The sequence below is a fragment of the Sapajus apella genome, unplaced genomic scaffold (assembly GCF_009761245.1).
Source record: "Sapajus apella isolate SASKATOON/1434 unplaced genomic scaffold, GSC_monkey_1.0 scaffold202, whole genome shotgun sequence".
NCBI classification, from domain to species: domain Eukaryota; kingdom Metazoa; phylum Chordata; class Mammalia; order Primates; family Cebidae; genus Sapajus; species Sapajus apella.
The window spans coordinates 893,376-906,720 of NW_022437142.1; the positions used below are offsets into that span (position 1 = coordinate 893,376).

Sequence of the window (13,345 nt, forward strand, 5' to 3'; positions counted from 1 at the left end):
AGGAGTTTGAGACCAGCATGGCCAATATGGTGAAACCCCTGTCTCTACTAAAAATACAAAAAAATCTAGCCAGGCATAGTGGTGAATGCCTATAAGCCCAGATACTTGGGAGGCTGAGGCAGGAGAATCACTTGAACTTGGGAAGCAGAGTTTGCAGTGAGCCAAGATCGCACCACAGCACTTCAGCCTAGGTGACTCTGTCTTGGAAAAAAAAAGTAAAAAATGGAAATATTCCATAATAATCTATTTGAAGGTGGTAAAATAAACAAGTTGTGGTTTTCCTTCTCCCAAAATCTTGCCCTCATCTTAGGTTGGATGTGCAGTGTATGCAGTTAGGTCATGTTGGTAGATGACTGAAGTGGAAAAATGGAAGGAAAAGTTCACACCTACAGGTAGAGCTGACAGCTTACTAAGCAATGGTTGAAGCCACTAAGGAGTTGTGTGAATCACCCAGAAAGAGAAGACTGGGAAGAAAGACATTGTGATGGTATATATTTGAGGGCTTGCCAAAGAGATAAAAACCTATTTTTTTCCTTATTTTTTTTTAAAGGAAATGAAAATTTACTTTGAAAATGAGACACCTGGGAGGAAAATTCTCCAGACTGCTTTAGTAGGACCTAAATGCACTGGGGTAGTTTGTCAAAGACTTCAAAATGCTGTCCTTTCCTTATCATGTGTAATAAAATTAGTGTGTCATTTTGGCTTCTCCATTAAGTTGTAATGTTCTTGAGAACGGAGACCATGTCTTGAATAAATAGATGAATAAACTGTATTTGTCACATATTTACGATTTCTTCATGAGGTCTAGCAAAGTGACTAGACCATAGGATATGACACTTAAATATTTGTTATATGATTAATTTCTAGGTGTTTAATGGTGGTGCTTGGAACAGGAAGGATGGGCATTTTTGATTTAGAGACTGCTCACTTTTCAGACATGTCTGTCAAGGAGTGAATGACAATTAGTCCTATTGACCTACAGGGATTTTCCCCCAAAATATTGGCTATCCCTATGATTTAATAAACTCAGGTGTATAGACAGCTGCATTACTTAAGTCAGAAGTGATGGAGGATTATCACTAAACACAGTAACTATGCTAATATAATAATATTCCTCTTCTCTTTCGTGCTGAAGAAGCCATGAGGGAAAATAACCAGTCTTCTACACTTGAATTCATCCTCCTGGGAGTTACCGGTCAGCAGGAACAGGAAGATTTCTTCTTTATCCTCTTCCTGTTCATTTACCCCACCACATTGATTGCAAACCTGCTCATCATCCTAGCCATTTGCTCTGATGCTCGTCTTCACAGCCCCATGTATTTTTTTCTTGCCAACCTCTCCTTGGTTGACATCTTCTTCTCATCTGTAACCATCCCTAAGATGCTGGCCAACCATCTCTTGGGCAGCAAATCGATCTCTTTTGGGGGATGCCTAATGCAGATGTATTTCATGATAGCTTTGGGGAACACAGACAGCTATATTTTGGCTGCCATGGCATATGATCGAGCTGTGGCCATCAGCCGTCCACTTCACTACACAGCAATTATGAGTCCACGGTCTTGTGTCCTCCTAGTTGTTGGGTCTTGGGTGATTGGAAATGCCAACGCTGTCTTCCACACTCTCCTCACAGCTAGTTTGTCCTTCTGTGGAAACCAGGAAGTGGCCAATTTCTACTGTGACATTACCCCCTTGCTAAAGCTGTCCTGTTCTGACATCCACTTTAATGTGAAGATGATGTACTTAGGGGTTGGTGTTTTCTCTCTGCCGTTACTATGCATCATTGTCTCCTATGTTCAGGTCTTCTCCACAGTCTTCCGGGTTCCTTCCACCAAGGGCGTGGTCAAGACCTTCTCCACCTGTGGTTCCCACCTCACAGTTGTCTGTTTGTATTATGGTACCGTCATGGGCATGTATTTCCGCCCTTTGAGCAATTACAGCCTAAAAGATGCGGTGGTAACTGTAATGTACATGGCAGTGACCCCAGTGTTAAATCCTTTCATCTATAGTCTGAGAAATCGGGACATGAAGGCTGCCCTGTGGAAACTCTTCAGCAAGAGAATTTCCTCAAAACCAATGTGAGGGCATCAATGATACTGTAGTCACCAATTATGGTATATTGGAAATCCAGCTCTGATGTCATCCTCCTACGAGAGGCAGTCTTTGTTCTTTCCAGCCTGAAATTCATTTTCTCGGAAATCTTACAACATTTTAATGAGCCATCTTATTGAAATTATCACTTTCAACTAATTGCTGCTCTTTCTGGCAGAGTGGCAGTAGAGTAATATTGGGTGTGAATCCTGACTAGCAGAGTCAAGTTGGGAAGATCTGAGCCTCAGCTTTCACATCTAAATGTTAGGAATAATCGTAAGTGCCCTACATGGGTCACATGGTGTGTTGACCACAATAGCTCCTGCTTTTAATATTGCAAATCACTATTCATGTGTCCATTTTTATTTGACTATTAAGTTTAATCACCCTTATTAGGCTTGCAAGCCTCTGAGGGTAGGAGTTGTCTTTACACATCACTGTACCTTCGCAATCTCGGTCATATAAAGTGCATCCAATAAATATTGGTGGAAGTGGAATGAATGAAGGAGATATTCGTTTCTGAAATGTAATTTTATAATTAGAGATAATCAAACCAGACATGGTTTTTTCATTCTTAAAACCTTTCAAGAAACTGACCTGGGGAAATATTTTCGTGCTTACTTCATAGTTTAGACTAGACTATATCTAAAGATAACACAACTCGTCCTAAAATCTTACTAAAATGACAGTCATTAATAAAAATAATAATAAAAACAAAAGCAAAAGAAAGAATGACCACAGGATTCAGGATAAGAGAAAATTCAAGAGGGGAGGTGGGGGAATAAGGTTATTATTACAGTCCTAATATTCAGATTAAGTGGTGAGTCCAGGGATATTTTGAAATTATGATAGAGAGTTATATAGATACATAGATAAAAGCTCTGAATGAAACCATGAAAAGAACTTCTCTTTAATCAAGATGGATAGATAAGAGAGCAGTGAGGGAGGAGGGAAGTGTGATGAGACCAGGAATCTAATTAAATTAGACATCGCTTAAAGCAATTTGGGGAAGAGAGAGTGAAGATACAAAATGAATACAAGACTAATTTTGCTGTTATGGATAAACTCAGGAAGGCCGGGCCGGGCGCGGTGGCTCAAGCCTGTAATCCCAGCACTGTGGGAGGCCGAGGCGGGTGGATCACGAGGTCAAGAGATCGAGACCATCCTGGTCAACATGGTGAAACCCCGTCTCTACTAAAAATACAAAAAATTAGCTGGGCATGGTGGAGCGTGCCTGTAATCCCAGCGACTCAGGAGGCTGAGGCAGGAGAATTGCCTGAACCCGGGAGGCGGAGGTTGCGGTGAGCCGAGATCGCGCCATTGCACTCCAGCCTGGGTAACATAAGTAAACCCCTTTTAAAAAAAAAAAAAAAAAAAAAAAACTCAGTAAGGCCAAATGGAAGGAGATGTTTATTGCCCATAGTGAAATAGTAAGTACCAAAGAGGATAGATACTGTATGAGAAGGTATCCTTCTTTGCATCTACCGTCTAGATGCAAAGGTAATGTGGAAATAGAAACAATAGAATGAATTATTACCATAACAATAAATAAGAAGATGTCTACAAGATTTTGAGTTTGTGTCTAAAGGGAAAAAGATGCCCTTAATGACATTAGTGAACAAAAGAATAATTTAGGAAAAAAATAGTTCCATTTTGGGAGTGTTTTTAGTGTTCCTGTGACTCTTGTGGAGGTATTGAATTAAATAGTAGAATGAAGATATAATGCTTTGGAACAAAATTAACAAAACATGGATCAGAGGGGAGCTGGTAAGTAAAGTTTTCAAACAAAGAGGACTGCAGAATGAATAAATTTCAAGAAAGCAAGCCATGATGGAGAATGAGGATTCTAGCTGGGGAAGGAAAACACTTGTACAGTCAAGACTTGACGTCCCTCCAAGTCAAACTATAGGTCTCTCTCCCTCTTATATCAGTCAAGGGACGTAGCACAGTGTATTATCACGAACTATTCACTGAGCACTCAAGTATTTGTTTTTGAAAAAAATGAAACAAGGAAGAAAGTGCGACAAAAAAGTAAAAATGTGCCAGGTAGGTTCAGAGAAAGTAGCCATTTCATTAAATATGAGATGTACGTATGCATGTGGGTGTGTGCATTTAGTGTATCACATATATTATCATCTCTTTCAATTTTCAAAACAGTCTTGTGGCACAGATGGCAATAGCCCTCCTTCCAGACGAAGATGTCACATCTCGAAAAGATAAAGTGACTTAGTCCATGTATTTCAATTAGAAAAATGCAGATCTCGTATTTGTGCCCAGTTTTCCTCGTGCTGAATGCTCTTCCTCTGACTCCACAGAGGGTCTGTAGAGGGAATACAGAATAATAAGGACAGGTAGTCAACTAAGTCAGGATGTGTGCACCAGCGGGAAACATGGATAGAACTTCAACAAGCAGAGAGGACGCTCCAGCCATGGTAATAGTCCTTTGTATAATTCCTTTTAGAAGTCCTTTCATGATTCCTATTGAATAAAGTTATTCCCCTTTATTTTATGTTTTCATTTGTTGCTGTGGGATTTCAATATACATACTTAGCTTCTCACAGGCCATTTACAGTTAATGTCATACCACATTATGTAAAATGCTGAAGCTCTATTTGCATAATTTCATTTACTGTTCCAGCTGCCTTTTGCTACAGATACTATATGTATAACATTTACCAACATTACAAAGCAACCAAATCAATGTCATAAATTTTCTTTCTTTTTTACATTTTAAAAAATTTTCTGGGCCGGGCGCGGTGGCTCAAGCCTGTAATCCCAGCACTTTGGGAGGCTGAGGTGGACGGATCACAAGGTCAAGAGATCGAGACCATCCTGGCCAACATGGTGAAACTCTGTCTCTACTACAAATACAGAAATTAGCTGGGTGTGGTGGCGTATGCCTGTTATCCCAGCTACTTGGGAGGCTGAAGCAGAAGAGTCACTTGAACCAGGGAGGCGGAGGTTGCAGTGAGCCAAGACTGTGCCACTGCACTCCAACCTGGGTGACAGAGTGAGATTCCATCTCAAAAATAAAAAAAAAAAAAACAGCTGGGCATGGTGGCACACACCTGTAATCCCAGCTACTCAGCAGGCTAAGGAAGGTGAGTCTCTTGAACCCAGGAGGCAGAGGTTGCAGTGAGCTGAGACCATGACACTGCATTCTAGCCTGGCAACAGAGTGAGACTCTATCCCAAAAAAAAAAAATGTTGCTGAATCTGAGCACAGACTGAGGTAGAGGATCTGTGCTGGGGGAAATGGAAGCATGTAGCATTCACTCAAGATTGGAATAACAATTTTGAAACCTGAGGGGCCTCAAACCCATTTACTGTTCTCCCCATGAGACACTTTCTGGCTCTGATAGAATGCTGGAAACTTCGGCAGAGGCTACTAAAACGCAGAAAAAAATCTTCTGCCGACTTTCAGGACTGAGGAAGAAAACACACAGTTAGAAGAGGCCTTCTTTGAACACTTATCTGGTCCCTCCCTCAAGATGTTTGCCAAACATTGAATTTTCATGGAGGCAAAGTCCAAAGAACTAAGCTAAAAACCTCTGAAGAAAGGTTCTCATTACTTTTCAGGGCTACGGAGACCAAGATGCATGAAAATCCCAAGGAGGAAACAATCTAGGAAAACAAGTTAACTTAACCTTCCTAAAGTTACAACCCAATCCTAAGCCCAAATCAATTCTTGATCGAATTGAGGGGATCAACCCACTCACCATATCTGCATAAAAGAGGAAAAGAAGAACCATCTCTGGTAGAGAAAACAACCCTTGAAGTCACTATAACCCTGGTATCCATAACTTCCAGCACATAATAAAATATTACTACACACATGCAAGAGGCAAAATGACATGCCTAATAATTAAGACCAAAAAAATAAAGATTGGAAGATGTTCTGATCTTAGACATGGGAGATAAGGAATTTAAAATAACAATTAGTATGTGAAATAGATAAAAAGATGAATAACTTTTACTAGCAAATGACATAAATAAAAAAGCACAATGGACATTCTGGAAGTGAACAATACAATTCATGAAATTCAGAACTCAGTTGATGAATTTAAAAAGTTGGATATATCAAGATACAGAATCAATAAACTAGAAGACAGGTCATATGAAATACCTAAATTGAAGCACAAAAAAAAAAAAAAAAGGAAAAAAGAAACAGATGCATCCATAAGAGATACATGGAACATGCACAGAAGGCCTAATTATATATAACTGGAGTCCCAGAAGAACAGGAGAAAGAGAATGGAACAGGATCAGTGTTTGAGAAGATAATTAACCAAGAATTTTTCAAACCAACAGAAGACATAACACTACAAGTTGAAGGAGCTCAGCAAATCCCAAGCAGTATAAATGGAAAGAAAACCAAATGCAGGCATAATGGAGAAAACTACCAAAAACCAACCATTAACAAAACCCTAAAAGCTGTTGGGGAACAGGGAAGGGTCTCAATACCTTCAAAGAACACGTCTTAATCCATTCAGGCTGCCATAACAAAATACCATAGACTGAGTGACATACATAGCACACATTTATTTCTCACAGTTCTGTCTGGAGGCTGGGACGTTCAAGATCCATTTGCCAGAATATCCAGTGTCTGGTGAGTGCCCACTTCCTGATTCATAGATGGCCATCTTTTTGCCGTGTTCTCACATGGCAGAAGGGGACAAGGGAGCTCTCTGGAGTTTCTTTTAAAAGGACACTAATTCCTGCCAGGTGCCATGGCTCACGCCTATAATCCCAGCACTTTGGGAGGCTGAGGCAGGTGGATCACCTGAGGCCAGGAGTTCAAGACCAGCTTGGTCAACATAGTGAAACCCCTCTCCACTAAAAATACAAAAATTAGTCATGCATGGTGGCACATAATTTCAGCTACTTGGGAGGCTTAGGCAGGAGAATTGCTTGAGCCCAGGAGGCAGAGGCTGCAGTGAGTTGAGACTGTACCATTCACTATACTCCAGACTGGGCAACACAGCAAGACTCTGTCTCAAAGAAAAAAAGGAAATACTAGAGAAGAAGAACAAGCAAATCATGTAACAATCATATTAAAAGATATAATAATTAATATGTAGAGTATTGATATAAGGATAGGCAAACTGACAAATGAAACAGATTAAGATTCCAGAAACAGATTCATATATATAGTCACCGGACTGATGATAAAGATTTCCACTGCAATGGAGCAAGGAAAGGATTTTTTTTCAGTAAATGGCACTGGATCCATTGAATATCCACACTTCAGGAAAAAGAATGTATGTTGACCTCTACCTCACTGAATAAAAATATCAATGCCACATTGATAGCAGGTCTAAATGTGAGAGGTAAAATAGTAAATTTTTCAGATGAAATAATAGAGAACATGGCAAAGATTTAGCAAATATTTCTTAAGATATAGAGAGCTCGCCAGGCGCGGTGGCTCACGCCTGTAATCCCAGCACTTTGGGAGGCCAAGGTGGGAGGGTTACTTGAGCCCAGGAGTGCGGGACCAACCTTGGCAAATAGGGAGATGATGTCTCTATCAAAAATGAAGAATAGGCCGGGTGCGGTGGCTCAAGCCTGTAATCCCAGCACTTTGGGAGGCCGAGGTGGGTGGATCACGAGGTCAAGAGATTGAGACCATCCTGGTCGACATGGTGAAACCCCGTCTCTACTAAAACTACAAAAAATTAGCTGGGCATGGTGGCGCATGCCTGTAATCCCAGCTACTCAGGAGGCTGAGGCAGGAGAATTGCCTGAACCCAGGAGGTGGAGGTTGCGGTGAGCCGAGATCGTGCCATTGCACTCCAGCCTGGGTAACAAGAGTGAAACTCCGTCTCAAAAAAAAAAAAAAAAAAAAAAATAGAGAGCTCTATTTAAAATTGATAAACTGAAACATTAAAATTGAAACTCTTCTCTAACGTCATCATTAATTGAATAAAAGCCAACTCACAAAGGTGGGTAAGATAGTCTTATTACAAATATCTGTCAAAAGACTCATAGCTAGAAAATATGAAAAACTACAAATCAACATTTTTTTAAAAAAGCAGATCACCCAATGGAAAAAAATGGGCAGAAGACTTGAGTAGGTGATTGACAAAGACGATATACTTCTAGATGATGAATCTATGAAAAGTGTTTAACATCATTAGTCATCAGAGAAAGGTAAATGGAAATCAGCAATTCCACTGCTGGACATATATTCAAAAGAAAGAAAATTAATCTATCGAAGAGATAGCTACACTTCCACGTTTACCGCATCACTATTCACAATGGCCAAAATATGGCAACCTAAGTCCCCATCGAAGGATGAACAAACAAGGAAAATGTGGCATATATATGCAATGGACTATTATCCAGCCAAAAAAACAAACAAACTTATCCTTTGGAGCAGAACAGATGAAACTAGAAGTCATTATGTTGGGTGAAAGAAGTCAAACACAGGAAGACAAATACTGTATGTTCTCACTCAATATGTGAAAGTTTAAAAAGTAGATCCCATGACAATAAACGAGCAGTCTGGTGGTCACCGGAGGCGAGTAAGGGGAGGGGAATGAAGAAAGGTTGATTAACGGGTACAAAGGTACGGTTTGACCAATAAGACTGAGTATAGTTTACAATAATCTATTGTATATTTCAAAATAGCAAAATGGGAATAATTCAAATGTTTCTAGCATAAATAAAAGAGAAATATTTAAGACGATATATATCCCAATGACATTGACTTGATCTTGACAAATTTTGTGACGATATTAAATGATCACATGTACCTCTATTATGTATCTTATTAAAAAATTTCAACCATGCTGAGATACCACTATACTCACCACCATAGCTAAAACGAAAAGCATGAAAAATACTAAATCATGTTAAGGTATTTATTGAGCAACTAGAACTCCCATACACTTCTGGAGGTAGGGAAAATTGATACAAGTCCAGTACTTGGAAAAGTGTTTAGCACTGGCTACAAAAACTACACATAGGCCTGTCACATGATTCATAAATTCTACTCTTAAGTATGTATGCCCAAGAGATGTGTGTCGCTACATGACTCAAAGCCAAAAACCAGATATTACTTACGCCTATAATTGAATTTTTAGTGGTATATTCACACAATAGAATACCATACAGCAATGAGCACGAAAAATTCTACAACCACGTACAACCATGTGGCTGAATCTCACATAGACAATGAGTGAAAAAAGCCGAGGGCTGCAGGTGCAGCTCCCCAGCGCCTGGAGCGCCGCGCGGGGCGGGAGCTTGGCGGACGAGGAGCGGCAGGATGTCTTCCTGCGCCTCCGGGCCAGACGCCCACTCCGGTGATGGTCTTCATTTCAAGATGCCATTGCAGTTCTGATAAATGCAAACTGACAATGTTCAAGGCCACAACGGAGGAAAAATCACTGGAGCCTGGAGCGCAGAAGACTGCCCTTCACAAAGGAAATCCCTGATTGTTGTTTGAAATGCTCAGGAAGTGGCTGCGAAGGAGACTTTTTTCTTATCCCACTAAATACTACTTTGTGGTCTTTGTGTTTTCCCTAATCACCTTCTCCGTTTTAAGGATTCATCAGAAGCCCGAATTTGTAAGTGTCAGACACTTGGAGCTTGCTGGGGAGAATCCCAGCAGTGATGTTACCTGCACCAAAGTTTTACAGGGTGATGTAAATGAAATCCAAAAGGTAAAGCTTGAGATCCTAACAGTGAAATTTAAAAAGCGCCCTCGGTGAACACCTGATGACTATATAAACGACCAGTGACTGATTCTTTCATCAAGAGGCGCAAATATATCGTAGAGCCCCTTAGTAAAGAAGAGGCAGAGTTTCCAATAGCATGTTCTATCGTGGTTCATCACAAGATCGAAATGCTTGATGGGCTACTGAGGGCCATCTATATGCCTCAGAATTTCTATTGCGTTCATGCGGACAAAAAATCGGAGGATTCCTATTTAGCTGCAGTGATGGGCATTGCTTCCTGTTTCAGTAACGTCTTCGTGGCCAGCCCATCGGAGAGTGTGGTTTATGCCTCGGGGAGCCGGGTTCAGGCTGACCTCAACTGCATGAAGGACTTCCGTACAATGAGGGCGAACTGGAAGTACTTGATAACTCTTTGTGGTATGGATTTTCCTATTAAAACCAACCTAGAAAATGTCAGGAAGCTCAAGCTGTTGATGGGAGAAAACAGCCTGGAAACGGAGAGGATGCCATCCAGTGAAGAAGAAAGGCGGAAAAAGCGGTCTGAGGTCATTCATGGAAAGTTGACAAACACAGGGACTGTCAAAATGCTTCCTCCGCTGGAAACGCCCCCTTTTTCTGGCAGTGCCTACTTTGTGGTCAGTAGGGAGTATGTGGGGTATGTACTACAGAATGAAAAAATCCAAAAGTTTATGGAGTGGGCGCAAGACACATGTAGCCCTGATGAGTATCTCTGGGCTACCATCCAGAGGATTCCTGAAGTCCGGGGATCACGCCCTGCCAGCCATAAGTACGATTTGTCTGACATGCACGCGGTTGCCAGGTTTGTCAAGTGGCAGTACTTTGAGGGTGATGTTTCCAAGGGTGCTCCCTACCCACTGTGCGGCGGGGTGCTCGTGCGCTCGGTGTGCATTTTCGGAGCTGGCGACTTGAACTGGATGCTGCGCAAGCACCACTTGTCTGCCAATAAGTTTGACATGAATATTGACCTCTTTGCTATCCAGTGTTTGGAGGAGCATCTGAGACATAAGGCTTTGGAGACATTAAAACACTGACCATTACAGGCAATTTTATGAATAATAGGAAGGATACACAAAAGGTTCCCCTTCCCTGTCAGTAAGCGTAGGGAAGATGGTATGAGGTCCATTTTGGGGCGGGGGCTCTAGGTCTTCTTGTCAGAGATGCTCCATGGTTTCTGCAGAGCACATTGGCTAGAAACGTGATAGCATTAAATGTTCACCAAGAGTTAATGGTGGGAAGAGTGAAAGTAGCCTTGAGGCCAGATCAGGTAGCAAGGCATTCTGGGGAGAGGACCAGGGTGTCTGGGGAAGCGCCCGATGCCTAAGGTCAGCCTGTTCAACGCGCTCAGGGACTTAGCAAAATAAGTGGATGTGACCTGTGCCAAAACTATTTTGAGAATTTTAAATGTGACCATTTTTCTGGTATGAATAAAGGCATAGCAACAGTTAATCAATGATACAATTAATCTGATGATATATTTGTTGAAATAGAAATTTGATTTTACTCTAAATGATTTTTGCAAATCATTTTCTGCTCTAATACTGTACTGTGTAGTGTGTCTCTGGATGTCATATCGGGGAGCTTAAAATGGGCTTAACCTTGTTTTGTGTTATTTTTGCTTGCAACAATGCACACTTCCAAAAACCAAAAAATAACAATTTCTAGTTTAGTGAATTTCCACAAGTCACCTTAGGTAATTAGCAAAGTTAAGGCACCTTTTTAAAAAAATTATTATTATAGCTTCTACAAAGAGAAACACTCAATTTTTCTAGAGATTCACCTCTATCTTCCTTTCCTCAGTCTCCAAGACTCTGCTATCAAGCTGTGTTACTTTCACTGGACCCTAAATTATTGTCTGTGCCATCTGACTGCCAGCAATTAGTGCAGAGAACTAAGAGAGGATGATGCAGGTTTAAGGCGCCGGGGAGTGGGAGGGGGAGGAAAAGAGTTTATTTAAACAATGTCTGAGGCCCATAATGAGTTTAAAAACCAGCAATCGACACTATTCTCAAAATTAAGGCTGTTGTTCATTAAATTCACTGTGTCCACCTCCCAGGATCGTTTCATCCTAATGTCACCTGTGTCTTCATTTAAACAGACCTGGCCCTGTCCTTGGGTCTTCCTGGTATCTGCCCCTGAGCTCTAAGTTTTCTCCTTTCTCAATCTTCCATGAGGAGGAAAGAAGTGTGCAGTCACTCCATGTGACCTGTTGGAAGACCTGGGAAGGGAGCTTTAGGTTCGGGACAGATTGTTGTTGTTGTTGGTATCATTCACAGCATACGATTTTTACTGTGCATTTTCGCCATCAGCCAGATGATTTTGGGGGTGCTGCAGTGCTGTCTCACATCTCAAAAAGTAAATTCGAATCTTAAAAAGAAAGTCTTGTAATTTCGCTGTGTCGATACTGTTCAGCCAACAAGCTACCAGGGAACTGTGAGGCCTTGTCCTCTGACGTTAGACTTTAAACAAGAATTAAAACCACGTGCTGTATTTTTAAAACATAGCCAAATTAAATGGTACATGAGAAATTCCGAGTATTAGACAGTTTTAAGGCAGTCAACTGAGAAAACCTTTTTTATTCCTCAAAGTCAGAAAACATTTTCATTTATTGAGAGATGCGTTTTTAAACTTTATCATTTGTAAACGTGGAAGTTGGTGGATTGCTGTGTTTTCGCACGATTAGCATGGGAGTTTGTGTTGGAGCAGGAAGAACATGTTTGTTTTGAAAACTCAGGAGATGATATTGATGAGGGGGGTGCATGCAGTGTGTTCTCTCTTTATTGGCTTCTAAACCAGTTTTTTCCTTTAATGCATGTCAAATATTTCTCCCATGCTTCTTTTAGCAGAAAAGTTTTCTACCTATAAGATAGGGCAGTTTTTAACTCTAAAACTAGTGATACTCAGGGACATACACTTTGTCTTATAAACATTTTTTCATTTTTTATATTGAAAAATTGCTAATCTACATCAAAAGGAAAACAGTAGTAGAGCGAACACCATATAACCCTCGCCCGGTGTTAACATTGTGCCCTATTTGCTTTAAGTTGTATGTATTTTTGAATTTAGCAAAATTGGAAATTAAATTTTTTTTTAATTACAAATATACAAAGTTATTTATCTCAACATATTTATTACAGTGTGACTGCATCTGATTTATATTTAAATTGGCAGGTTTTGAGGGCTTTTTCTTCATCATAAATGCAAAAATAGGATTTTAGAGTCTATTTCCCCAAGCCTCACATTAAAACCGTGGACCTATCATGCTCTATGTAGCTGTGATATCTCATCTTTCTAGAATGACACTTGTTAAAAAGTGTTCAAACACTATTCCTAATGCCTGCGGCAGAGATTATATACGATCCATTCATTGGGGCTCAAAGTATCTCACTTTTAAACTTTTTAGAATAATTTACAGCAAATGAAACTTACAATGCCGTGACAAGAAATTTAAAGCATCAAAACGATGGTTTGAAAAGGAAGCCTGTGATACATGCAGAAGAAGCAGAACCCAAGTGATTTGTGAGAAATATAGAAAGTATCTAAATTACCTTACAGTAATGA

At 40.4% G+C, this 13,345-nt stretch overlaps 2 protein-coding genes across 2 annotated transcripts; both read left to right on the plus strand.

Annotated features, from left to right (window-relative positions):
• Positions 1-1,140: 1,140 nt before the first annotated feature.
• Positions 1,141-2,079, plus strand: LOC116544012 (olfactory receptor 1A1). Its single transcript, XM_032270089.1, has one exon. The coding sequence runs from the start codon at positions 1,141-1,143 to the stop codon at positions 2,077-2,079; it is 939 nt and encodes a 312-aa protein (XP_032125980.1).
• A 7,418-nt stretch (positions 2,080-9,497) lies between these two features.
• LOC116544003 (beta-1,3-galactosyl-O-glycosyl-glycoprotein beta-1,6-N-acetylglucosaminyltransferase-like) lies at positions 9,498-10,818 on the plus strand. The gene is given in 2 exon segments (XM_032270079.1): positions 9,498-9,818; positions 9,821-10,818. Coding segments are annotated over 2 exon segments (1,281 nt in total). The 5' UTR covers positions 9,498-9,535.
• Positions 10,819-13,345: the final 2,527 nt, after the last annotated feature.